Source organism: Cucurbita moschata, unplaced genomic scaffold, assembly GCF_002738365.1.
Source record: "Cucurbita moschata cultivar Rifu unplaced genomic scaffold, Cmos_1.0 Cmo_Scf00020, whole genome shotgun sequence".
NCBI lineage: Eukaryota > Viridiplantae > Streptophyta > Magnoliopsida > Cucurbitales > Cucurbitaceae > Cucurbita > Cucurbita moschata.
Genome location: NW_019268536.1, coordinates 3,802,249 through 3,829,576, shown reverse-complemented (window position 1 = coordinate 3,829,576; position 27,328 = coordinate 3,802,249). Strand labels below are relative to the sequence as shown.

Here is a 27,328-nt window from a genome sequence, read left to right as displayed (position 1 = left end):
AAAAAAAAAAAAAAAAAAAAAAAAAAAAAAAACGTCTTTTTTCTTTTTTTTTATTATAAGAATATATTCCACATTTTCAACTTTATATCATTATATTCCTCAACTTTAAAGTAACATTTAGGAATTTAAGTTTAACCCAGGTTTCATTTAAAATTTATAGGGCTGGAAGCCTGATTACAATCCAACAAGTATAATCACATTGCATTAAACTCAAGGTTAGTTTGGTGATCCAACAATCGAGTACAATCATATTGCATTGCATCAAACATGGGGTTGATGGGCTTTGACCTCAGTGTTGAGTAATCGAGAGGATATAGTGTTAAGTCGATATATAAAGACAATAAGAGACATAGACTTACTTTTCCTATGGTTATACTATTGTTTTTACTATTGTTTTGATGGAAACATTTTCTATAATATTAAGTGTAAAAATTATGGATGAACAATTTAAAAATAAAAATTATAAGGAATAATATGAATGGATAGATTTATGGAAGTTGAAAGTTTCAATTCTCCTCGTCACACATTTTTTTAATTTTTTTATTTAAGTCGCATTTATTTAATGCAATATTTTAATGAAAAAAAAAAAAAAAAAAACCTTGGTATTGTACTCCAAAATAAATAAATAAAAGTTGGGCGTGACATGTGGTACTGTAAAGTAAACGCACAGCTTGAAACACGCGTAACGGTGTTAATTTTTTTAATATTACAAAACCAGCGAAAAATGTGTATTTATAAAAATAAAAATAAAAAATAATAATAATAATAAGACTTTTTGGTGATTAATAAAAAATATATAAGAAAAAAACTATAATTTAATAACTTTGAATATATAAATATTTTTCTTTTAAAGGAAAAATATAGAAACTTATTTTATTTTATTTTTTAAAATATTAAATTAGAAGGTATTTATTTACCCTTAGCACATGTTTTGTTTATTAAAATGGGTTCCTGTATGAACTTTCAAGGAATATTTGAATATTAAACACCAACATTTTGACAAAAAAATAAAAAATAAAAACAAATTTTTTAATGGGTGAAGATAAGCCTATTAAAAGTTATAACAAAATCTCCAATTTCAGCTCTAAACATAAATTAATAATAAATTATATACCCAAATAATAAGTTCCGAAATTGATCTATTATTAATAATAAATTAAATATGTAGTGAAGTAAAATAAATAAATAAATAAATAAATAAATAATCGTATTTATTTTAGATAATACAGATGGAAATTGAGATAATACAGCTGGCTTTGCTCCTTGTTGGGAGCTTTCTAGAAGAACCTGGCTTTGGATTGCTTTTCAACATCCCAACACATGGTTTGTTATAAAAGTATTCTGACCAAATTAAATCTTTTCATTTAGTCTTTAAACTAATTTTACCCCCTCTAAGCAATTTATTGTATTAATCTCGATTCAAGGCTCCGATTGAATCTAAGGTCGATTTTATTATCTTAAAATCTAGCACTGCTGTTTTCCGCTATAGCTCTCAATCGTAGACAATCTAAAAAGACGAGTGCCTAAATTTTTATTTTAGTTTACAAAAAGTTTCGCTTAAGAGTTTGAATTGGGTAAAAAAAAAAAAAAAAATTGGAAATTTAAGTGGGTAATGTTGAAAATTTTGAAGCCAAATACCCAAATTTATCTAAGCATTCATGTAAGCATGGCATGACAACAAGATTATTTATTTGTAACGACCTTAGATTTCTACTAACCTAAAGTTGATGTTGTCATCATAGTATATATCCTCTTATGTGGAAATAAATATTTAAAAATTTATTATAAAACACTGTAAGGACCGGGCTGACTCGATGACTCTAAAAAAGACGGGTAATTTTTTGTAAAAACAAAACAACCCAAACTTAAAACATATCAAATATTATATCAAAATAAAATTTATACAAAGTATTTTAAAATACATCACAACAGTTAAAACACAACACAACAGTTAAAACACAAGTTAAGGGACGACACAAAAGGGTTGAAGGACGACGGGTGAGGTTTGTCTATGGCACCTGCTCCAGAGTCCACTCCTAACCTCGACCAACTCCTTATTTCCTCAAAAAAAAAAAAAAAATGGAGAATAAGGAATGAGCATAAGACTTAGTAAGCAGTCTACTTGTAGGCTCTTAATCGTGTTCTTGATATGCTAGGGTACCACATTTTTTCTTTTCAGGTTCTTGTTGTAAGTTCTTGTTATGTTTCTTAATTCATTCTCCAAGACACTCCCCTTAGAACTTAAGGTACTAGACATAAACTTGTCATCCTGTGTCCGAGGCTTCATGTGTTCCAAGCGACACAGTCTTAATACCAACGCTCAAGGCTTCATACATTCCAAGCAGCGTAGTCTAAGTCATAAACATGATGTACCGTAGGAGGTCTTAGGAGGTTCTTAATTCATGGCTAGGATAACTTACTCTCTTTTTGCTCCATTGTGGCCATAGGTTACTCCCATGATAGACCATAAAGGTCACGTGATCGATGCATAAAGGTCACTGGTTTCTAAACTTCACCACATCATCAGACATCATCAATTAAGGTCTACTATGGAGTTTCATAGCGCTTGGAGGTCATCATCAGACATCATCAATTAAGGTCTACTATGGAGTTTCATAGCATTTGGAGGTCATCATCAGACATCATCAATTAAGGTCTACTATGGAGTTTCATAGCATTTGGAGGTCATCTAGGTCATGAACCGTAGGTAGATATCCTTAGGGGCATTATGGTCATTTTGCCTCATTTCTTGGTTTACCTACTTATCCTTATCCAATGACCACCAAATTTCATACATAACCTTAACATGATATACTATGCTCAGCGTTAAAATTTCATATGCATCAAAGCTCATTTAGTGGTTTATCTTAACGTTCCTTAAATCTGGAGCAATTTGGTCGGTTTAGGGTCTTAACTCACGGTTCTTTGAATTTTTCTTTCATATATCCTTGTGTCATACTTGGTTTAGGGTTCATGCAAAAATCTAAGTGATTCCTACAAGTATTTCTTAAGAAAAGTCCAAGGTGGCTACTTACCTCATGTCGATGTTTGGGACCTCCGTTCTTGAGCTTCCGGTATTCGAATTACTTCACATTTCCTTCCATAGACTTCTTATTGTGTCTAGTTTCTGGAATCATAAGGTTGGTCATGAGAACCGGTCTAGAAGGGGGTTAAAATTGAGAAACACCGAGGGAAGGTCAGATTTTGGGCTGACTTGGTTGGTTCAATTGAACCGGCCACGTCATCATCTTCTTCCTCTGGACAGGAAGAAGATGCGCGCGTCCTTTGTGCCGCCATCTGAAAGTGGCCTTCCACAGCCCCGATATCTTCGTTTCGCCCCTCAATTTCTTAATGAAACTTAACGATGATGTTACAAGGAAGAGAGTCGGACTGATTTCATACCTTTTCGTGGATCGTAGCCTAAGATATTCGCCTCCAAAGTTCGTCCAAAATCATTTTCCTTGCCGGAGCTAAAACAGGGGATTTCATATCGGACAGCCGATTCTAGGGGTTTTCAAGTCCCGATTTCTTCATGGAACCTCTTCCATATCCTTTCCTCATGCTATAGGAATTGGTTTGGAGGAACGTCTTTGAGTGTGGGTCCTTAATTTCGAGAAATCATTCTCGGTATGCAACTCACCCGAAACGCTTGTTTTACGACATTTCAGCTCTCGATTCCTTCATAGAAATTGTGTGTTATCTTGTTTAGAAACTATAGGAATAAGATTGAGGAGAAATGGTGGAGAATTTCTCTCGAATTTGGAAGAAACTCGAGAGTAGGAGACCACAATCTAAACGCTCATAACTCTCGAATGGGCCCTCAACCTCGCTCGATTCTTGTTCCATATTGTTGCTCGAACTTCAGGCTTTGTAGGAGGAGCTTAAAACGACATTGAGAGCTCCAGAATCATCGTGAATTGGCGGTTGTATTTTCTGGAATATCCGCTGGAAATATCTACTCTGATCAGAGCCTCACCGACTTTAGTTTTGAATACCAGCAGTTGGATGTGATGATTTGTTGGTCTTCTAGATCTTATCCAATTTTGGGGAAGATCCAACGGCTGAGAGTTGAGCTTCGAGAGATTTTGCTCATATGTTTACTGTAGATGCTCCGATTCTGATCAGAGGGATATTTTCGTAATTATCCATTCTTCCAGGGGTATATTGGTCATTTGCCACTTTTGGAATATTTTAATATATTTTTCCTGAAAAATCCATAATTTTTTTTTAGATATTCTTCGTCCTTGTTGGTCATTTTTACTTCTTGAGCATCTTAAAGTTCCTTGTAGATAAGGAATTAAAAATTCGGGAAGATCCTTAATAATTGGAAAAATGACATTTTCGTCCTTTTCGCTTCCTTTTTCCTTCCCAATTTTTTTTTTTCAAAGGCCTTAAGTCCTTGAGATTACTTGTTAGGATATAAGAGTGACTTCTTAAGATCCCAGTCCTTGCTTAATCCTCTTAATTTCTCCCATTCTGATCCTTTGGGTCTTTCATGGGCGGCATATTCTTATGGGAGCTAATTTCCTTCATTTTTGGGTGTTACAAACACTATCATGAATTTACATGTTCGAAAACCACAACATAACGAAATACTAAATAAAACAAATAAACATCTTATGCACATGTCATGGTCTTTACTTGCGATGTCATCATCCGTACAAGGGTGTCTTGATTTTACCTAGAATAGAAGTAGTACTCGACTTGAGTATTTTAAAAAATACTCAGTAAGTGACCCGACTATTGGGGTTTGGGAATGCAAACACATGCAACCCATGATTTGGTACCTATCGTTAAAACCATCATAGGGGTGGCCTCCAATCCAGACAAGATTGGATGTGTAGTACTTCCCTACACACGACCCACACGTGTGAGTGTGAATTTTCACGCGGTTCGTACCTCCCTAGACCCACCATAGTCGGGCTAACTGTCGTAGTCGGATGTTCTGAGGTCAGCAAACTCCTAAGTGTCATGTAAAGCATGATGATGATCATCATCATCATAGTATACGCATCCATGCTCGTCATTATCAATGAGGAAGTAACACGATATACATATGAACACACAAAATGAATGAGATCATTATAGTTTTCATCTTTAAATCATTTTTATGACACAACATTATTCATTATTCATACATCACACTAGGTAACATGCATGCTTTGTCTTTCATACATTCTTCGTCATTAACATCAATTAGGGTTGTGCTTTAGAAAACTCGTCATCATAATGAATCGTGACATTTAATACATGCACATCATCTTAATATGGAATAACATCATATTAATGTTGGGTATTATGTCCTAAAACTCATAGTTTGTAAACAAAAACATATTCTATTTCTAATAAAGTTATTATTGATGTTTATTTAATAAAGATTATTATTGAATAAAATGAATTTTACGATCATTAATCTAAATCCAATAAACCAAGAACACTTTGGCTGTAATATGATTACTTGAACTATATGTGGATACATAAGAGTGAATAAGTTCAAGTATATAGCAAAAATGATCTATAGTACAGGGATAAGGTTAAATGTCTTATCGTGGGGACACTATGGATGCGACCCACTTTTGTATATGATATAAACAATGTGATCACTAAATCGTACATCTGAAGACATGTGAGTGGGAGACGTCCTATGCAATGAGTATTGCATAAGATCGAACCATGAAGAAAGTCACTCTCACTTTATAATATCGTTTACTATTGAGACTGATTTTTTCAATCGATGACCTAGGTAACTCGATCTTAATACTGAGCTAACTATGAACTTCTATTTATTCAAAATTATCCTTAGATTTTCATGGGTGAGAGTGGCCCGAGTTCGCCGACTCAATAAGCCTCCCATTTCAGGGGTAAGACTTGGTGAATAGCTGTGGACATGGAGTGCAAGATGAAATTCACTCCTACCCTCTTTTAGGGATAGTAGAGAAACTGTTCATTGACTCCAGGTCCTGAACAAGGGGCCCCACCCTCTCATTGGAGCCGGTAGGTGCATTAGGTCCCCTGCTAGCTCATATTGCATTTTGTTTAATTACGAATTAAAATAAAGAAAGAGAATTGAAGATATTTAAATAAGATTTAAATATTATAATTATGAATAACGGATTCATAATGACGTGAATTGAATGGGATTGACGTTTGATTTAATGTTAAATATTAATTAAATTTTATAGTTAATTATTTTTTATTATTTTATTTTGAAACTAATTATTTAAATTAATTGTTCCAAAGGTTAACTTCTCTCAAGGAAAAATCAAGTTTTAGTTAGTGAAATTTTTTAGTGTCAAATTACTCAAACTTGCATGCTTTCCACGTAATCCCACCATATTCTACAATCTCATTCTAAGGCCGGACAATAGTAGGGAAGACACTAGTGGTGGTTCGAAATCGGTTCGTGAAGAAAACAGAATTAAAAAAAGAAAGAAATTTGAACGTTTAAACTTCTTGAGTTTTAATACTTTTGAACATGCTAGCTAATTTACTAAAATTGATGTACGTACAGCGCCCAACATCCAAATTGCTTCCTTAACCCATTGAATTAAGTCATCTCATCATCATGCATCTCACATCGTCATGTTATCATGCATCATCATCATCATTATGTTATCATCATATAACGTCATCATACAGCACCATCGCATAACATCATATAACATAATATAACATAGTCACATCATTATCTAATTTAAAGTATAAATTACATGTGCAATGGCCACCGGACACGTGTTTTCATACTTACGAAAAATCTTCCAATCGAGCCAATAATAATGCCACTTACTTAGTTGGCCTTAGACGACGTTCTCCCTAAATTTGAATGCTTGATTGCGTCCCTTGAGGTTGTTCCAAGTATCTCTGAGGTGTTTCCTATTAGGACGTTTATCTTGTTTCGTTAATAATTCACATTTTTAACTTAATTCAACTTGAACTTGGGAAATAGAACCTTGGCCTTAATTAAGGCTTTAGTGTCAAAATCAGCTTTGAAAAGGTCAAAACGGTAGGAATCGATGTGAAATTGTGCAACCCAAGTTGAATAACCAGTTTTTCAGTCGAGGAGTCGCCCTGAGCCAAGCCGAGCGAAGCTGAATCAAGCTGAGCCGAAGGAAACCGTTTAATGCAGGCACGACACATGGCACGGGAAGGAGTTCACGCGTTGCGGGTAATGCTACGGGTTGAGGTGCGAGTTATCGGGTGAGATGGTACAGGTGTGCGGGTCCCGGGTTATGGAGCTGGGCCGAGGCGGTTTGGGCTGCTGGGCTGTGGTTCGATTGGACTTTTGGAAGGCTGGGTCATGTTTCTGGCGTGCGTCAAGTGGGCCATGATTTATGATTGGGCCGAATGGCTACTTGGTTGAATATTGGTTGCAGGTGAGTATCCTTTGAGCTCTCGACTACTGTGAGTCTCCTTTCACTTCTTCTTCACACACGAGGGATGGTTGTGTACTTGTTGCCTAAAATAGGGAACATGGCGTTATGTTTATTTGAAAATTGACTTCCCCTTTGCCGGCGACGAGACTACTTGAACACCACGATAGAAAGGCGTCATTGGAGTTACCGTGTATGTTCCGAGTCCTTGTTGTATTCTTTCTTGGTATCTCGATCTTCTAACTATGTAGATATGGCAGATTTTGCTAGTTTGCGTTCGTCTAAAAATACCAAACAACCATTCATCTTCCGTTCTCTCAGATAGTCTGGTTGTGTTTGGTGGGTAGAGCAGATGTGGATGGTCCTGTGTAGAGAGGGAGGGGAGCGTGTTTTCGTGACTGGTTTGAAGACGCGAGAATTCCGAAATTTATAATTTCATGATGAAGAAATGAACAAGTTTGATGAAGGACTAGAAGGCTAAAACAATCTCCTGGCTCCCGACTTCGACCATCTCCTTATTATCTGAAAAAAAAATGGAGGATAAGAAATGATTACCAGACTCAGTAAGTAGCATACTTGTAGACTCTTAATCGTATCCTTGATATGTTAGGGTACCACATTCTTTCTCTCTTGTTCTTGTTTTTGTTGTAAGTACTTCGGCCCTTAGTTCTGTTCTTGTTTGGGATTCTTATCATGATCTTTCACGAGGACCTTGTGCCTTGGATTCTAAAATCTTGGTTATCTTCTAAGGGTCTTAGTACTATGGTACTATGGTTCTTGGTTCTTGCCCTTAGGACTTGGATCTGGATCTATGTTCTAGTCCTTGATTTTGTTTTGTTCTCGGTACTTTCTAGTCCATGTTCTAGTCCTTGATCCATGTTCTAGGTTCTTGTTCTATTCTTGGTGCATTCTCCAAGAAGACACTCCCCCTATGATTTACGGTACTAGTCATGAACCTGACAACCTACGTCCAAGACTTCATGCGTTCCAAGTGACAGTTTTAACCTACGTCCAAAGCTTTATGTATTTTAGCGATGTAGTCTGAACCCGCCTCTTAGGGCTTGCCATTTAATATGATCTGAGAACCTGTGCTCAAGGCTTCATGCATTCTAAGTGGTATAGTCTGGAAACCTACATCACTTCTTATCCAACACCCAGGATTTGCCCTATGATACAACTTGAATTTCATAGACAGAAGAGTTCAGGATCTTAACTTCTTTGTGTTTTTCTTTCATATATCTTTAATTCATTCTTGGTTTAAGGTTCATATAGAAATCCATGTAATTCATAAAGTATTTCTTAAAAAAAGTCCAAAGTGGTTACTTACCTCATCATCGACGTTTGGGACCTTCGTTCTCGAGCTTCCAGTATTCGAATTACCTCAAATTTTCTTCCAAAGACTCCCTATTGTGTCTAGTTTTTGGAACCATAAATATTTTTCATGTGAATTTTTATGAAAGGGGGTTAAGATTTAAAAAAAGAACAAGAAAATGTCGGATTTTAGGCTGACATGGCCGGTTCAGTTGAACTGGCCACGTCATCGTCTTCTTCCTCTTGACAAGAAGAAGATGCGCGGGTCCTTTGCACCGTTGTGTAAGAATTGCCCTCTACAGTTCCATTTACTGCGTTTCTTCCCTCGATTTATTCATGAAACTTAAATATGGTGTTACAAGGAAAAGTTAGGGATTGATTTCTTGTGGATTGTAGCGTATAATATTTGCCTCCAAAGTTCGTTCAAAATCAGTTTTCTGACCGAAACTAAAACAAGGGGTTTCTTATTGGGTAGCCAATTTGAGGGGTTTTCAAGGCTCAATTTTTTCATGGAATCTCTTCATTATTCTTCCCTTCAACCTAAAGGAATTAGTTTGGAACAAGTTGAGTGTGGGACCTTAATTTCCAGAAATTTTCTCGTTCTACAAGTTATTCAAAACACCAAATTTTTGTTCTCTTGGGTATCTCATTCTACGACATTTCAGCTATTGATTGCTTCATCAAAGTTACTCAACTTGATCCTCTCATACTAAAGAAATTCTCAATTGAAAGGAAAATGGACCGTTGGTAGGAATTCGATACTTACCCCCAATTTGAGCTCGAAACGGATTTCCATCAATTCGGCATGTTGTCAAAGACTATTTCTCTTCGTGGTCTTTTATGGAAATACTCCTTGGAGGTGCAAAAACTTATTGGAATTGTCCTTGCTCCACGAATTTTTTTTGTAGGCTCGGACTGAATTTTTGAGTTTTCCTTAAAGCTCTTCAATGGCAGATTGGTTCAAGGGAATAATTTCTAGGCACTTTCAGCACTCGATTTCTTCATCCAACTTGTGGGTAATCTTGTTTAGAAATTGTGCGAACAAGTTTGAAAGAAAATGGTGGAGAATTGCTCTCGAGTTTCTAGACAACTAGCGTATTTCTAACTCTTGAGGTGCTCGTAGAGATACTTGCCTCTCGTGCATGACTTTTCTCCTTGTCAAGCATCTAAATTTTGGAGGCTAATCGTAAACAATGAATTACCACCACTTAGTTACCTCGGCCTCTTTAAACATCCTAGAAGATTCATTAGTTGTCTCAATCACATATTTGTTTTTCATGTTCGACCATTCACGGATGCGAATTGTAAACAATGACTAAGAGATCGTGACACATTTCTGATCAAGTTTAAAGAATTGTTCATTGGGGACAAAACAAACCAAGACTTTTCAACCTTAGACTTCCTCAACCCTCCCTCTCTCTTTTCTTCTACACCTCCTCTTCCTCTTTGCTCCACTTCCTTCTGCCTCTCCTCTTCTATCTAATGGCGGACTGTACACCCAAACCTGCTTCTGCCACTGCACCAACCCTTCTATTCTTCGCTTTTTCTTTCTTCCTCCATGTCCTTGGTGACACGCCACCGCCCTTCAACCCCACCGACAAAATCTTTCTCGATTGCGGCTCCCCTGGCAACTCTTCCGACTCCAGGGACAACCGCCTCTGGGTCGGGGACGAACGCTCCAAATTCTTCCCTTCCGATCTCCACCAAAACAACGCATCGCTCACTTCCCAAGCGGAAACGCAATCCCCTTCTATCACCGGCGTCCCTTACACAACAGCACGCCTGTCCCACTCTGAATTCACCTACTCTTTCCCGCTGAGTCCTGGCCAGAAATTCATACGCCTCTACTTCTACTCCGCTCCTTACAAAGACTTCCACCGCTCCAAAGCCATATTCTCCGTCAAAACTGGCCTCCGTACTCTCCTCCGTGATTTCAATGCCTCTGTAAACGCGGACACTTCCGATCCTCCTTCCGGCGCGATTACCCGTGAGTTCTGTGTGTACGCAGAGGGAAATGGTGTGAAGCTTAACCTTACATTTACACCCACAAATCAAGACTCGTATGCGTTTATCAATGGGATTGAGATTGTATCCATGCCGGATGATCTTTATTACACCCCACCAAACCCCAATGACCATGGCGGTAGAGGGTTGAAGCTTGTCAACATGGATAAACGCTTACTCCCAGTTGAAAACAACACGGCTCTTGAATTGGTATATAGAATGAATATGGGTGGAAACCTCATCTCCCCCTCCCAAGACACTGGAATGTTTCGAACCTGGCTACAGGAAAGTAATTTGTTGGATAGTAAGTTATTTGCTCAACCTTATGATCTCTCTGCTGCTCATCTCAATTACACTAAAATATTCACATACACGGCACCGGAAAATGTGTATCGGACTGCCCGGACCATGGGTCCGAATAGGACTTTTAACAAGGGCCATAGTCTCACATGGGAGTACCCTGTAGATCCTGGGTTCACTTACATGCTTCGTCTTCATTTCTGCGAGTTTGAGGATGATATCACTGCTGCCGGTGACAGAGTGTTCTTGATTTACATTAGAGACTATACGGCTGAGCCACAATTCGATGTGTTTCGACGAGCCGGCGGGAAATATAGTCCAATTTATGAGGACTACGCTGTGCTTGTGCCTGGTGGTAATCAAAAGAAAGTGAATCTCTCTGTTACGCTCCAACCAAACCCAGAGGATTTCAAGACGAGATACGCCAATGTGATCTTGAATGGTATAGAAATCTTCAAATTAAACGATTCAAATGGTAATCTCGGTGGTCAAAACCCAGACCCACCTATCACGACGGTGATCCAATCTCCACCTCCGTCGATCCCACCAAAGAAGAATTCTGGTAAAACGGTGGCGGTTGTAATACCGGTGGTGATTGTGGGTGTTGTCGCCATATTAGCTCTGGCTTTGTTTTTCTTCCGGCGAAGAAGAACATTTGCAGACCAAACCTCAAGCGATGGAGCTTCGTGGTTGGCTCTGTACTCCACATCAACGAACAAATCAAACAAATCAAGCAAGACCCGCAACTCCAATCTCCCCTCTAATCTATGCCGTTACTTTTCATTGCCTGAGATTCAAGCGGCCACCAAGAATTTTGACGACAATTTCATCATTGGCGTTGGCGGATTTGGTAACGTATACAAAGGCTACATCGACAACGATGCCACCCAAGTGGCAATTAAACGATTGAAACCAGGTTCAAAACAGGGCCCCCACGAATTCAAAACAGAGATTGAGATGCTCTCGCAGCTTCGCCATCTCCATCTCGTCTCCCTCATCGGGTACTGCAACGATGGTAAGGAAATGATTCTTGTCTATGATTATATGTCTCATGGAACACTCCGCAGCCACTTATACGGAGACAACGAACAGCCTCTCACATGGAATCAACGCCTCCAAATTTGCATTGGAGCCGCGAAAGGGCTACACTACCTTCACACAGGAGCCAATCAGACAATCATCCACCGCGATGTGAAAACCACTAATATCTTACTCGATGAGAAATGGGTCGCGAAGGTTTCTGATTTCGGGTTGTCAAAAGTGGGGCCGGCGAACATGTCGAACGCACACATTAGCACGGTGGTTAAAGGGAGCTTCGGTTATCTAGACCCAGAGTACTACAGACGACAGCAGCTAACTGAAAAATCTGATGTGTATTCATTTGGGGTTGTTCTCTGTGAAGTGCTCTGTTCTCGTCCGCCGTTAATACGTTCTGCAGACAAGAAGCAAGTGTACCTAGCAGAGTGGGTTCGGCGGTGCCGCCGTGATAACACAGTGGCGCAAATTATTGACCCGAATCTCAGGAATGAGATTACGCCGGAATGCTTGAGGAAGTTTGTTGAGATGGCAGTGAGTTGCATTGAAGACGAGGGAATGAAGAGGCCGTCCATGAAGGACGTGGTGTGGGGATTGGAGTTTGCGTTGCAATTACAGGAGGCGTCGAAAAAGAAGGGAGAGGAAGATGATGTGGGCGGCGGCGAGAGGGATGTCGGGGAAGAACAGTGGTTGGTGGATGAGACATTGTTCAGTAGTACTGGTGATCGGAGAATGGAATCGGAGTCGGGAATGAGCAATTATGTGACGACAAGCAATAGTGATGTCTCCATTTTTACATATAATAAAGGGATGTCTGGTACTGTTTTTTCTGAGATTAAGGATCCCGCCGGAAGATGATGATGAAGACGAACAGCAAATATTTTTATTTTTATTGTGTTTTTTGGACTTGCAGTAATAATTACGGGAGAACAAGATCATGGAAGGAAGGGTTGTTATTATAAATAATTGGCCGATCATGTAGCAATTGAACGATAATGAAGCACATCATATTTTCATATTTTTTCTTTACATAACCTTTCTATGAGACTACACACGTGTGCATGATATCATGTTTATTCTTAATATACATGGTTCATCGAGGGTTTTATAAAGCATGATATGAAAATAATATCTTAACATATATAGGTCAATATTGTAGAAGCACGAGCATCATGGAAAGGTCATAAGCATATCATAATACAAAAAATAATATGTTGATAAAGCCAACTTTATGTTAGTTATACAAAAAATAATATGTATTAATAAAGCCACTTGTAGGCTAAGTCATTAAATTTTGAGTTTATGTTCATTTGATCTTGCTTGTCGTGATCTGAGTATACATATGGTGTTCCACGACATCATAGATAGAATATATTTGAGAAATTTAAATCATCTAACTCTTTTATTTGATCCAATTTGGCTCCAAATATTTTAAATTTGCTAAACATAAGCTATGTTGACCTCAAACGTTCATAAGCACGTGAAAAATGACTTTAGAATGGTCTAAAATGGAAGCATAGGGCTTATAATAACAAATAAAGTTGTTCGGGTGCAAGCTACACCCGAGTCATGGTTAAGTCAGATGAACGAGCTAGTGGCTGATTCTTCAAATTGGCTATGACGTAGACTACTAGGGCGAAGTACGTATACAAAATGTCATGGTCCTGCTTGTCCAAGGCGTGTTGCTTATGGTCACATGTCAAATGTCTCGATTATGCTTGTCCAGGACGTGTTGTCTGTGACTACATACTCATTCCAAACTCTTTTTACTTGATTTCATGTTAAATAGGTCTTTACTATTCTATTAATACGACAGTGCATAACAAGTCACCAAAATCATGTCTAAGCTCGCCAAAGCTAATATTCCCCAAAATATTATAGAGTGATGTGACTAGTTGTCAATTATTCCTAACGGGGTAACATGCCTTCAAAGCTGAAGTTGTTGCTTATTTTTTTTTTAACTCAATATTAATTTTTTTCAAATTGTTTCCAATGCATTTTCTCACTCATGTTTTCTAAAACGTTCTTTCAAACGTGACTTGAGACTCGATCACAAGTCACAATTATCTGCAAAGTCTGACTTTCATACAGTTGACTTGTTAATTAGGTTAGAATAAGTGTTGCACAATGGTTGTCGTGCTGCCACAAGAGTGCAATTGTGACAAGTGATATCAGAGCTGAGTCAACTCCTTAAATCATAGTAATCAAACCTGTCTGCTGCAAAACAACTGGGCAAGTCTCAAGCTGAACAATTGGTAAAGATTAGAGATCACTTGCTCTACTTGAGTGATGTTCTTGATGGAATGGGACTTTTAGAGTCTCACATGAACAAGATTGTCGCTAAAGTCGATACGATCGATAAAATGACAGGTCGACTTGAAGCAATGTCAGTCCATGAATTAATGGTTAGGGCCAGACAAGGCCACAACTGTTGTTGGCTTCGAACGTGAGGATAGCTCGTTGGGCTCTATTTCTCAGATGAAAGAGCCTATCAAGGGCCTAGATAATGCCCAACAAGCAATCAAAATAGTTTAAAAAATTTCGTAGGACATAAGAGTAGCCCTTGGAGTGGTTCAAGGCTAAAGTGACGGATTTGAGTGCCAAGCTAAACCTCACTATGAGAGCAATGGGGAACTAAACTTCAACTGGGGGTGTGGCCCAACATAGCAAGGTGAAGGTCCCGAAGCCTAAGCCCTTCTGTGAGGCTTGAGATGCCAAGGCTTTGGAGAATTTTATGTTTGACCTCGAACAGTACTTTGAAGCCACAAATTCCATGGTAGAAGAGGCGAAGGTCACATGGTCATAGTATATCTAGCCACCAATACAAGTTGTGGTGGAGATCCAAGTACATGGACATTCAAGATAACCGACAATGGGTCCTGAGCACGAGCAACACAAACACGGGCACTTGAGCTTTCCTACTCTACAAAAACTTCACAAGAAGGAGATGGTGTACGGTTTTCCGGCAACCGAAGGCAAGCCTCTCGGCCAGGATCGAAGAAGTAGCTTGGAGGTGGCACGCAAGGTACGGGCACCTGAGCTTTCCTGCTCTACAAAAACTTCACATGGAGGATATGGTGTACAGTTTGCCGGCAATTGAAGGCGTGAAAAGAGTGTGCGACGGGTGTCTCATCGGCAAGCAGAAGTGCACCCCCTTTCTATCTCAGGCATCCTATCGCGCGGTGAGCCGTTGGAGCTCGTGCACGACGATATTTGCGGGTCCATCAAGCCGGTGACCCTAGGCGGCAAGACCTTCTTCATCCTGTTGGTCGATAACAAGAGCCGCTTCATGTGGCTGATCCTGCTGCAAGCGAATAGTGAGGCACCAGAGGTGATTAAGCGCATTCAAGCGCGCGCGGGCCGAATGAGGGAAGAAGATGCAATGCTGCACATGTACTGAGGCGGAGAATTCACCTCGGCGAGTTTCGGCAAGTACTACTATACGAGCTCGGCATGCTACAATGCCCTACTCCCCTCAACAGAACGGGGTGGTGGAGCTCCAAAATAAAACCATTGTTGGGACGACAAGATCACTGCTGATGACGGCTTGAATGCCCATGAGGTTCTTGGGAAAGGCGGTCATGATGGCTGTCTACCTCCTCAACCGTTTGTCAATGCGAAGTCTCGATGGAAAGATGCCACACGAGGTCTGGTACAACAAGAAGCTAGCAGTACATCATCTCCAGTGTTTGGCTGCATTGCGTACATGAAGATCACGAGTCCCCACCTCGCCAAGCTCGATCCTAGGGGGTTGAAGGTCGTCTTTATCAGCTACGAACTCGAAAGCAAGGCATACATGCTCTAGGATCCTACGAGAGAACGAGCTCACGTGTCATGTGACGTCTTCAACTAGAACACCTTTTGGGAGTGGAACGACGTCGCCGAAGCAGACCGGACTCCAAAACGGTTCACGGTGGAGTACCTCGTCACTGAGCTAAGAGAAGGAGGAGCGCAATATCGGGCATTGTCACGCCGCCAGTAGCTGCACTGGGCACATCTACGCCAACACCAACCACAACTCCTGCTACGCTCCCTGAACCAATGGAGTTTGCAACACCACGTACTGCGGACACTGATCATCGATGATTTTTTGGCGACCAGGTACTGAAGGATTGAAGACCTATTGGGAGGAGGTGAACCACCGGGACTGGCGGCTTGCGAGCTCGAAGAAGAGGTGGCCGAACTGCATGCCATCAGCGCGGATGAACCAAACTCTTTCACCAAAGTAGAAATGAACTCGTGCTGGCTGAAGGCAATGTAGGAAGAGTTGACATCCATCATTGAGAACAAGACGTGGAGTCTGGAGAACATGTCATCAGGACATCAAGCCATAGGGCTTAAATGGATGTTCAAACTATAGCGTAACGAAGCGGGAGAATTTGTGTAGCATAAGGCCCATCTAGTGGCGAAGGGCTACGTCCAGAAGCAAGGAGTGGACTTTGAAGAGGTATTCGCACCGGTGGCGATTGCGGCACATTACTCTTGGGAGGTCTACCATATGGACGTGTAGTCCGCTTTCCTCAACGGAGAGCTGAACGAGACCGTCTACGTCCGACAACTACCTTGCTTCCTAGACAACGACAACCTTGACAAGGTACTGCGCCTGCACAAGGCACTCTACGAGCTTCAACAAGCACCACGAGCCAGGAACACGAAGATCGACAGTACTCTGCTGTCGTTATAGTTCAAGCGTTGTGCCTATGAGCATAGCATGTACATGCACGACCATGACAAGCTGCAGCTGATCGTGAAGTGTACGTTGACGACATCATAATCACTGGAGGCGACATGGAAGTTCTTGGAAGATTCAAGAGGGAGATGCCAAAGAACATCAAGATGAACGATCTTGGCGTGCTCAACTACTACCTCGGCATCGAAGTGCAACAGAGTACTGTCGGCATCACCATCTGTCAAGGTGCGTACGCGAAGAAGCTGTTGGACACAGTTGGGCCAGTGGACAGTAACCCTACAAGGACACCAATGGAGGCTCGACTCCAACTAAGGAAGGCCGGCGCAACGACGATAGTCGACGCCACTAATTGCCGCAGCATTGTCGGGAGTTTGCACTATTTGGTAAACAAACGCCCTGACCTCGCTTATTCCGTTGGATACATAAGTCGGTTTATGGAAGCACGTAGGGAGGAGCATCTCATGGCTGTCAAGCACATCCTGTACTATGTAGCCAGAACCAGAGGCTGGGGTGTGAGATACTATGCAGGTAGAGGATAGGAGAAGCTTGAGCTGGTCGACTACAGTGATAGTGACATGGTCAGCGACGTTGATGATAGTAAGAGCACCAGCAGGATGATTTACTTCCTCTCAGGCGGCGCGATCTACTAGCAATCAACTAAACAAAATGTAGTTTCTCTGTCCTCTTATGAAGCAAAGTACATCGCCGCTTTGACGGCGGCCACACAGGGGTTCTGGCTTACGCGGCTAATGGAATAGCTCATCGGAAGAGAAGGCGATCCACCAATGCTATACGTGGACAATAAAGCTACGATCTCCCAGATCAAAAATCTAGTTTTGCACGACCGGAGCAAGCACATAGAGATCAGGTTCCATTACATCCGGGAGTGTACAGATCGGGGGCTTATCAAGATTGATTTCATCCAAACAAATGAACAGCTGGTGCCATCTTGTAATACCCGAATTTTTAGATAAAAAAATAAAAATAAATATAAATATAACAACATAGGGGCAAAAGGGTCATTTTTCCCCTACTCTTACCTAAGGGGTCTAGTTGATTGGGCTCTAAGAAGAAAGAGAAGGAAATGAAGAAAAAAAAAGAGAGAGAGAGAGAGAGAGAGAAAGGGGAAAGGGAAAGGGAAAGGGAAAGGGAAAGGGAAAGGAGAAGAAGTTAGGGTTTGGGAGAGAGGAAGAGCAGGGAAGACAAACCGCCGTTGGAGATCGAATCCAAGGCAAGAAACTTCGAAGCAATACTTCTCTCGGTGCTGGAAAAGGAGTTTGGGTGGTGGATTCACTCATTCTAGCAAGAAAATCCGAGAACATATAAAGTAAGGTTCCAAACTTCTTGTTTCGATTTTATCTAGATCTGACGAGTTTCTTGAGCATTAGATCTGGAGTTTTTGAGGTATGTAACTAAAATAAGATTCACACAGGTTTTTTGAAGTTTCTGGATGAAAATCGGACAAAAATCAAAGTTAGTCGAAGCTCGGGTAAACCGATCGAAAACAGAAAATGTGAGTTTTTCCGTATCTTTGGACGACCTTAACTCATCTTGTACACAAAAGAAAAAATAAAGGAAAAATATATGATAGAAGTAGAATATGAGATCTACAAAGGTTCGTGAAGAAAAATTGTCGAATTGGATTACGGATTAGAAGATAAAAAAATCAGAAGAAAATAGATTGAAAACGCAAAAGAGGCTAACATCTGGAAAAATTGAAACACGCAGGAGGGAGGGAAGAGACGCCGCCACACATCGGCCAGCGTACGGAGGAGCACGTCGAAATCGGTGATCGACACATGGCAGTCATCGACTGGTGAGGCGCGTCCTCACCCGATAGCGAACATGCGTCAGGCATGTGGATCTGGGCCGACCCGACTCGACCCGACCTGGGACTAGTGAACCGCTCCGCCCATGAACCACTTCGACTAGGTGCCTCTGACCCACGACTGCTCGAGAAACTGCGCGTGGATACCCGCGCGTAGGAGTTGTGCGTAGAAACCCTCCAGAGCGTGTGTAGGCACGTGAGTCACCGGTTTTCCCTCCGTTCGACCTCCGTTTGCTTGTTTTTCGCCCCGATTTCAACTCTGATCCTATTTTCATGTGAATTAGGACCTATCAAGGAAATTCCAGAATTTTTGGAACCTTTCCGACAAATAATTTGAGCTTGGGAAGGCACGCACCAACCAAGTAAGTAACCATTTTGATTCGCACGAGCAGTACTTGTAGGAACTGCTTGGAATAAGCATGCATGCTATCATACCCATAAACTTAGCTAGCCGAACCTAGCATATTAGTATGGGAACCATGAAAATGAAATCAATAAGGAAATCTATGACTTCTAGATATGAATGATTATGTAATCTATTTAGATTGAGATTCTAATAATGTATGTATGCATTAGGAGGATGGAAAACTTGTGAAATCTATACTCCGGGTGAAGATGGACGTTATCCTTCTTGATGAATAGGAAGAAATTGTGAGCTTAGATTAGAATGTTTGTGACTAAGTAGGCTAGATGAGACCCTAGATTGGGGGACGTCTAGAAAACCGTGCATTTAGACCCGCGAAACGATTATCGACGGATCCAAAGCCGAGAATTGCAAACCTGATAGGTTTGTGAGACCTTGCACAAGAATCCTAGAGATGCATGAATCCAAGTCTAAGCCACCAAATTCCACCCTAGAAAGAATTAGTAGGTCACCACGGTAACTGTAGGTAGCCTGCTAGAGTTGAGCAGTGTAGATAGTGTCAAAGCTTCGGTACGGAGATAGTTGAGCTTGGCAGATACGGATAGGGAAGTGTGACAGGTGCCCTGACCTAGTGGTGGTAGCTGAGGGGGTCTTCTGAATAGGACTCCTGGGTCGTAGAAACCCGTCCCTGAGCGGGGGACGTGAAGCCACATAGGATGACTTAGCAGCTGACCGGCACACAGGGGGTCGTGTTAGGATCGCACAACAATGCACACGCTCAATCTAGATGAACACAAATAACAGGATAGAGAAAAGTGCAAGGAGAACCCTTACTAAAAGGATTTTTTGTATTGATGACTTCACGTATGTACAGTAAGAGAGAATTACAGAGAATAAAAGTACATTTTCAAAGCTCTACCAGACGGGATATATATATATATATATATATATATATATATATATATATATATATAGTTCAGTTTACTATATATAGCTTTACCAGATTTAACCATCTACTACATATAGCTATTTACTATATATAGCTTTACCCGATTTAGCCATTTACTATATATAGCTATTTACCATATATAGCTTTACTGGATATAGCTTTACCAAATATAGCTTTACCGGATATAACCGTTGACCAAGCTATAAATAAGCAGCAGGCTCCATAACCTAACAATTCTCCCACCTGGAGACTGATCTAGTCAATCAAGAATTTCATTCTTAAACGACCATGAGCATCTTCATGGTCTTCATGGCACCATATCAATTGAGGCTTTAAACAACCTCAATATTTCAACACATTTTGTCAACATGTTTGCTGGATTCTTTGCACCCTCTATCTTCTCTAAACACATCACCATCTTTCACTAACCTGCAAGTGAATTGGTATCGTCTTCTGTGTTTTCTCTTTAAATGATAGACCGGGTTCCTTCGCCAACTGTATGAAACTGACTATTTCTGTAAAGAATATCTTCGTGCTGCTTCTTGCCCATTCTTTCAGATAGTTAGTCATCCATATCATCTTCTTTCCAGCTTCAACTATTGCCACGTACTCAATCTCAGTACAACGCATTTTTGAAGCCTAGACGTCCCATCATCCATGGCTTGCTCCTACTTGATTGTATCCTCCAACTGTAGGGCCTCATCAAAGGGTTGTGGTTCCCTTTCATTAGCAATAGATAGTATAATGAAGGTACATACATATCTGATACTCTAATAGTACAGGATGATCTTAACACCAGTTCAGGTGTCACTTGCTCCACTGCTGATTCCTCCGCAACAACCTTAGGAGTTTGTTGAGTATCTGCTACAAGATCACTTGGTGACTTTCTCCGCAACTCAACCTCAACTCCCACTTGCTTTGTTGTCTTGGAACCTTGCTCCACATCTGGTTCCTCAGTAGTAGTTTTAGGAGTTTCTTGAGTATCTGCTACAACATCACTAGGTGAGTTTCCCTGCAACTCAAGCTCAACTCCCACTTGCTTGGTGGTCTTGGAACCTTGCTCCACATCTGGTTCCTCAGTAGTAGTCTCAGGAGTTTCATGAGTATCTGCTACAACATTACTAAGTGAGTTTTCCTGCAACTCAAGCTCAACTCCCACTTGCTCCGTCGAACCTTGCTCCACATATGGTTCCATTTCCAACCGCACTTTCTTCAATTCTCTGGCGGTCCTTGTGAAGCTAACTCGTTTCTACTTGCTCATAACGTAGTTCTCACAACGACTCACATCAACAGATTTCAGACCTCCTAAAACTTCTTTCGTAGCCAACCTCTTCATTCCTTTCGAGCTCATATGTTCAAGTCTATTGTGTCGTAGACTTGAATTTGAATCACTCTCAGTAACAGCAGCTATGTTCATACACTCTGTAGTGGTGCATAAGGTTCCAGATTTTGAGCCACGTGCTACCACCGTAACACCCTTCATAATCTTCCACGAACTCTTCTCTAACTTTGTTGCATAACCTGTGCTGTCCAACTGATCAATAGAGATCAAATTCTTCTTGAGACCAGGAATATATCTGACATCCTTTAATGTCCACTGATTTCCTGCCGGAGTTTTTATGCAGACATCTCCTTTTCCTTTAATCTCCAAATCTTTGTTGTCGGCAAGATACACCTTCTCGAAATTTTCAGACTTGAAATTCCGGAACAACTCTTTATTTGGAGACGAATGAAAAGATGCATCTGAATCCAAAATCCAGGATTCAATCGAACTGTCCACGCTGAGGATTAGAGCATCTCCAATGTCTTCTGCTGAATTTATAGAATCATCATCATCTCCAGATTTGTGATTCTGCTTTCTCTTTGGTCTTGTACAACCTGTCCGAAAATATCCTTTTCCCCCACAGCTCCAACACGTTACGTTGGGTTTATTTAGAGATTTTTTCCGGTTCTTTGATTTTGATCGCATATGTTTGTTTGAGCCTTTTGATTTACTTCTTCCCCTTCGATCAACACTGAGAGCATTGCCTGATGAATCTCCAGTTTCTCGTTTGCGAATACTTTCGCTGAGAACTACATCTCGAATTTCACCAAACTTCAGTTTATCAGATCCTCGGGAACTGCTGATTGCGGCAACAACAGTATCCCATGACTCGAGTAAGGATGACATCAAAATCAACACTTTAATTTCATTTTTGAAATTAATTTCCACCGAACTTAGTTGACTTATGATCATATTGAATTCATTTATATGATCAGCAACAAGTCCACCTTCAGACATTTGTAGATTGAAAAATCTACGCATCAAATACACCTTGTTCATAGCCGACGGTTTTTCGTACATATTCGACAGCGCCTTCATCAGATCTGACGTTGTCTTCTCCTTGGTGATAAATGTCACGTTTCTGGATAGCATCAACTAGATCATCCCTAAGGCTTATCGATCCTTGAGCTTCCACTGTTCCGTGGTCATGGTATCCGACTTCACCCCCAACAGAGGTTCGTGAAAATCTTTCTGGTACAGATAATCTTCAATGCGCATCTTCCAAAAATCGAAATCGGATCCATTGAACTTCTCAATTTCAATCTTTGAACTTTCCATCTTCACAGATCGTGGTGAATTTCGCCTAGCTCTGATACCAGTTGTTAGGATCACACAACAACACACACGCTCGATCTAGATGAACACAAAGAACAGGATAGAGAAAAGTGCAAGGAGAACTCTAGCTAAAAGGATTTTTTTTTTTTTTTTTTTTATTGATGACTTCGCGTATGTATAGTAATAGAGAATTACAGAGAATAGAAAGTACATTTCAAAGCTCTACCGGACGAGATATATATATATCTCAGTTTACTATATATAACTTTACCAGATTTAACCATCTACTATATATAGCTTTACCCGATTTAACCATCTACTATATATAGCTATTTACCATATATAGCTTTACTGGATATAGCTTTACCAAATATAGCTTTATCGGATATAACCGTTGACCAAGATATAAATAAGCAGTAGGCTCCTTAACCTAACAGAACGACGTCACCGAAGCGAACCATACCCCAAAATGGTTCACGATGGAGTACCTCATCACCAAGCTGAGAGAAGGAGCGCAATATCGAGCATTGTCACCGCCGCTAGTAGCTGAACTGGGCACATCTACGCCAACACCAACCACAACTCCTGCTACGGTCCCTGAACCAGTGGAGTTTGCAACACCACATACTGCGGACGCCAATCATCGTTGATTTTATGGCGGCTAGGTACTAGGGGATTGAAGACCTACTGGGAGGAGGTGAACCACCGGGACTGGCGGCTTGCGAGCTCGAAAAAAAGGTGGCCGAACTGTATGCCATCAGCACGGATGAACCAAACTCTTTCACCAAAGTATAAATGAACTCATGCTGGCTGAACGCAATGTAGGAAGAGATGACATCCATCACTGAGAACAAGACGTAGAGTCTTGAGGACATGCCATCAAGACACCGAGCCATAGGGCTCAAATGGGTGTTCAAGGTAAAGCGTAACGAAGAGGGAGAATTTGTGTAGCATAAGGCCCGTCTGGTGGCGTAGAGCTACGTCCAGAAGCAAGGAGTGGACTTTTAAAAGTCATTCACATCGGTGGCAAGGTTGGAATCTGTCCGCTTGTTGCTAGCGATTGCGACACATTACTCTTGGGAGGTCCACCACATGGACGTGTAGTCCGCTTTCCTCAACGGAGAGCTGAACAAGACTGTCTACGTCCGATAACTACCTAGCTTCGTGGACAACGACAACCTCGGCAAGGTACTGCGCCTACACAAGGCACTCTACAAGCTTCAACAAGCACCACGAGCTAGGAATGCGAAGCTCGAAAGTACCTTGCTATCGTTGAAGTTCAAGCGTTGTGCCTCTGAGCATGGCATGTACACACACGGCCATGACAAGCAGCGGCTGATCGTTGGAGTGTACGTTGACGACATCATAATCACTCGAGGCGACATGGAAGTTCTTGGAAGATTCAAGAGGGAGATGTCAAAGAACTTCAAGATGAACGATCTTGGCGTGCTCAACTACTACCTCGACATCAAAGTGCAACAGAGTATTGGCGGCATCACCATCTGTCAAGGTGCGTACGCGAAGAAGCTGCTGGACACAGCTGGGCCTGCGGACAGTAACCCTACAAGGACACCAATGGAGGCTCGACTCCAACTAAGGAAGGCTGACACTACGATGGCAGTCAACGCCACTAATTACCACAACATTGTCTGGAGTTTGCTCTATTTGGTAAACACCCTCCCTGACCTCGCTTATTCCATTGGATACATAAGTCAGTTTATGGAAGCACGTAGGGAGGAGCATCTCATGGCTATCAAGCACATCCTATGCTATGTAGCTGGAACCAGAGGCTGGGGTGTGAGATACTGTGCAGGTAGAGAACAGGAGAAGTTTGAGCTGGTCGACTACAGTGATAGTGACATGGCCGGTGACGTTGATGATAATAAGAGCACCAGCAGGATGATTTACTTCCTCTCAGGCGGCGTGATCTACTAGCAATCAACTGAACAAAAGGTAGTTTCTCTGTTCTCATGTGAAGCAGAGTACATCACTGCTTCAACAGCGACCACACAGGGGGTCTGGCTTGCGCGGCTGATGGAATAACTCATCAAAAGACAAGGCGATCCACCAATGCTATACGTGGACAACAAAGCTACGATCTCCCAGATCAAAAATCCAGTTTTGCACAATCGGAGCAAGCACATAGAGACCAGGTTCCATTACATCTGGGAGTGTACAGATCGGGGGCTTATAAAGATTGATTTTATCCAAACAAATGAACAGCTTAGAGACATCTTGTAATACCTGAATTTTTAGATAAAAAAAATAAAAATAAAATAAATATAAATATAACAACATAGGGGCAAAAGGGTCATTTTTTCCCTACTCTTACCTAAGGGGTCTAGTTGTTTGGCCTCTAAGAAGAAAGAGACGAAATTGAAAAAAAAAAAAAAAAGAGAGTGAGAGAGAGAGAGAGAGAAAGGAGAAAGGAGAAAGGAGAAAGGAGAAGAAGTTAACGTTTGGGAGAGAGGAAGAGCAGGGAAGACAAACCACCGTTGGAGATCAAATCCAAGGCAAGAAACTTCGAAGCAATACTTCTCTCGTTGCTAGAAAAGGAGTTTGGGTGGTGGATTTGCTCATTCCGGCAAGAAAATCCGAGAACAGACAAAATAAGGTTCCGAACTTCTTGTTTCGATTTTATTTAGATCTGAGGAGTTTCTTGAGCGTTAGATCTGGAGTTTTTGAGGTATGTAACTAAAATAAGATTCACACAGGTTTCTTGAAGTTCCTGGACGAAAATCAGAGTTAGTCGGAGCTCGGGTAAACCGATAGAAACAGAAAATTTGAGTTTTTCCGTATCTTTAAACGGTCTTAACTCATCTCGTGCTCAAAGAAAAAATAAAGAAAAAATATATGGTAGAAGTAGAATATGAGATCTACAAGGTTCGTGAAGAAAATTTGTCGAATTCGATTACAGATTGAAAGATAAAAAAATCGGAATAAAATAGATTGAAAACGCGAAAGAGGCTAACATCTGGAAAAATTGAAACACACAGAAGAGAGGGAAGAGACGCTGCTACGCATCGGCCAGCGTACGGAGGAGCACGGCAGAATCACTGATCGACACGTGGTTGTCACCAACTAGTGAGGCACGTCCTCACACGATAGCGGACATGCGTCAAGCACGCGGATTTGGGCCGACCCGACCCGAGACTGGCGAACCGCTTCGCCCGTGAACCACACTGACCCAGTGCCTTTGACCTGCGACTGCTCGGGAAACCGCGCGTGGACACCCGCGTGTAGGAGTTGCGCGTAGAAACCCTCCAGAGCGCGTGTGACGCGCATGTAAGCGTGTGAGTCACCGTTTTTCCCTCCGTTCGACCTCCATTTGCTTGTTTTTTTGCCTTGATTTCAATTCTGATTCTATTTTCATGTGAATTATGACCTATCAAGGAAATTCCAGAATTTTTGGAACCTTTCCGATAAATAATTCGAGCTTGGGAAGGCACGCGCCAACCAAGTAAGTAGCCATTTTGATTCCCACGAGTAGTACTTGTAGGAACCGCTTGGAATAAGCATGCATGCTATCATACTCATAAACTTAGCTAGTCGAACCTAACATATTAGTATGGGAACCATGAAAATGAAATAAATAAGGAAATCTATGACTTCTAGATATGAATGATTATGTAATCTTTTTAGATTGAGATTCTGATAATGTATGTATGCATGAGGATGGGAAACTTGTGAAATCTGCACCCGGGTGAAGATGGACGTTATCTTCCCGTTGAGCATGTTTGTTAATATTGCATGAATTGCCGCGTATTAACTCCTATGCATGATGATTGCTTGTGTTATCTTTCTTGATGAATAGGAAGAAATTGTGAGCTTAAGTACTCCACGAAAAGTGTTACCCTTTAGAGTACTACTCATCTTTCAGATCTGAACAAAATATAGTACTACTCCAAAAGTCTTAGAGTACTACTCAACATTCAGACAGAAACACATACTACTACAAAAAGGAAACTATGAAAAGTGTTACCCTTTTGAGTACAAAACTGTAAACAGGTCACTATCTTTATATACTACTTACAAGGGTGCTTGTGACTAAGTAGGCTAGACGTGACCCTAGATTGGGGGACCTCTAGAATACCGTGCATTTAGACCCGCGAAACGATTACGAACGGATCCAGAGCCCAGAATTCTAAACCTGATAGGTTTGTGAGACCTTGCACGAGAATCCTAGAGATGCATGAATCCAAGTCTAAGCCACCAAGTTCCACCCTAGAAAGAATAGTAGGTCACCACGGTAATTGTAGGTAGCCCGCTACAGTTGAGCAGTGTGGATAGTGTCATCAGAACCTCCATTTCCCTCTTTGCTTCGATACCGTATCGTCAAGACAGAGCTCTGGTACGGAGATCGTTGAGCTTGGCAGATTCGGATAGGGAAGTGTGATAGGTGCCCAGACCTAGTGGTGATAGCTAAGGGGGTCTTCTGAACAGGACTCCTGGGCCGTAGAAACCTATCCCTGAGCGGGGGACGTGGAGCCTCGTATGATGACTTAGTAGCTGACCAGCACACAGGGGGTCGCACACCAGATTTAGTGGATGTATGGTCCCGTGTGAGGGTTGTCAGCTAACCTCCATGGATGATGTTCAGAGAGAGTCACGTATTTAGATCCAGCCATATGATCCCCTTAAATTTACTTATGAGATCGCGCCTCACCTCAGGATACTGATCATTCCATTGCATAAGATGGGCAAGCCTCCTAAGATACAGAAAAGAGAGTTGTAGCGTGATTTGCACTTACTAGAACCTAGAGATAAGACCGTGTATACCTACTAAGATAAGGATGTGAAAAGAGCCTACAAGTAGGTCGCTTACTGAGTATATTTTTATACTCACCCCTTTCTCCCCCCCCCCCCCCCCTTTTTTTT

General features: G+C 41.2%; 1 protein-coding gene across 1 annotated transcript; it reads left to right on the top strand.

Moving 5' to 3' along the window:
* The first annotated feature begins 10,004 nt into the window (after positions 1-10,004).
* Positions 10,005-13,048, top strand: LOC111457617 (receptor-like protein kinase FERONIA). Its single transcript, XM_023099929.1, has one exon. The coding sequence runs from the start codon at positions 10,164-10,166 to the stop codon at positions 12,876-12,878; it is 2,715 nt and encodes a 904-aa protein (XP_022955697.1). The 5' UTR covers positions 10,005-10,163; the 3' UTR covers positions 12,879-13,048.
* Positions 13,049-27,328: the final 14,280 nt, after the last annotated feature.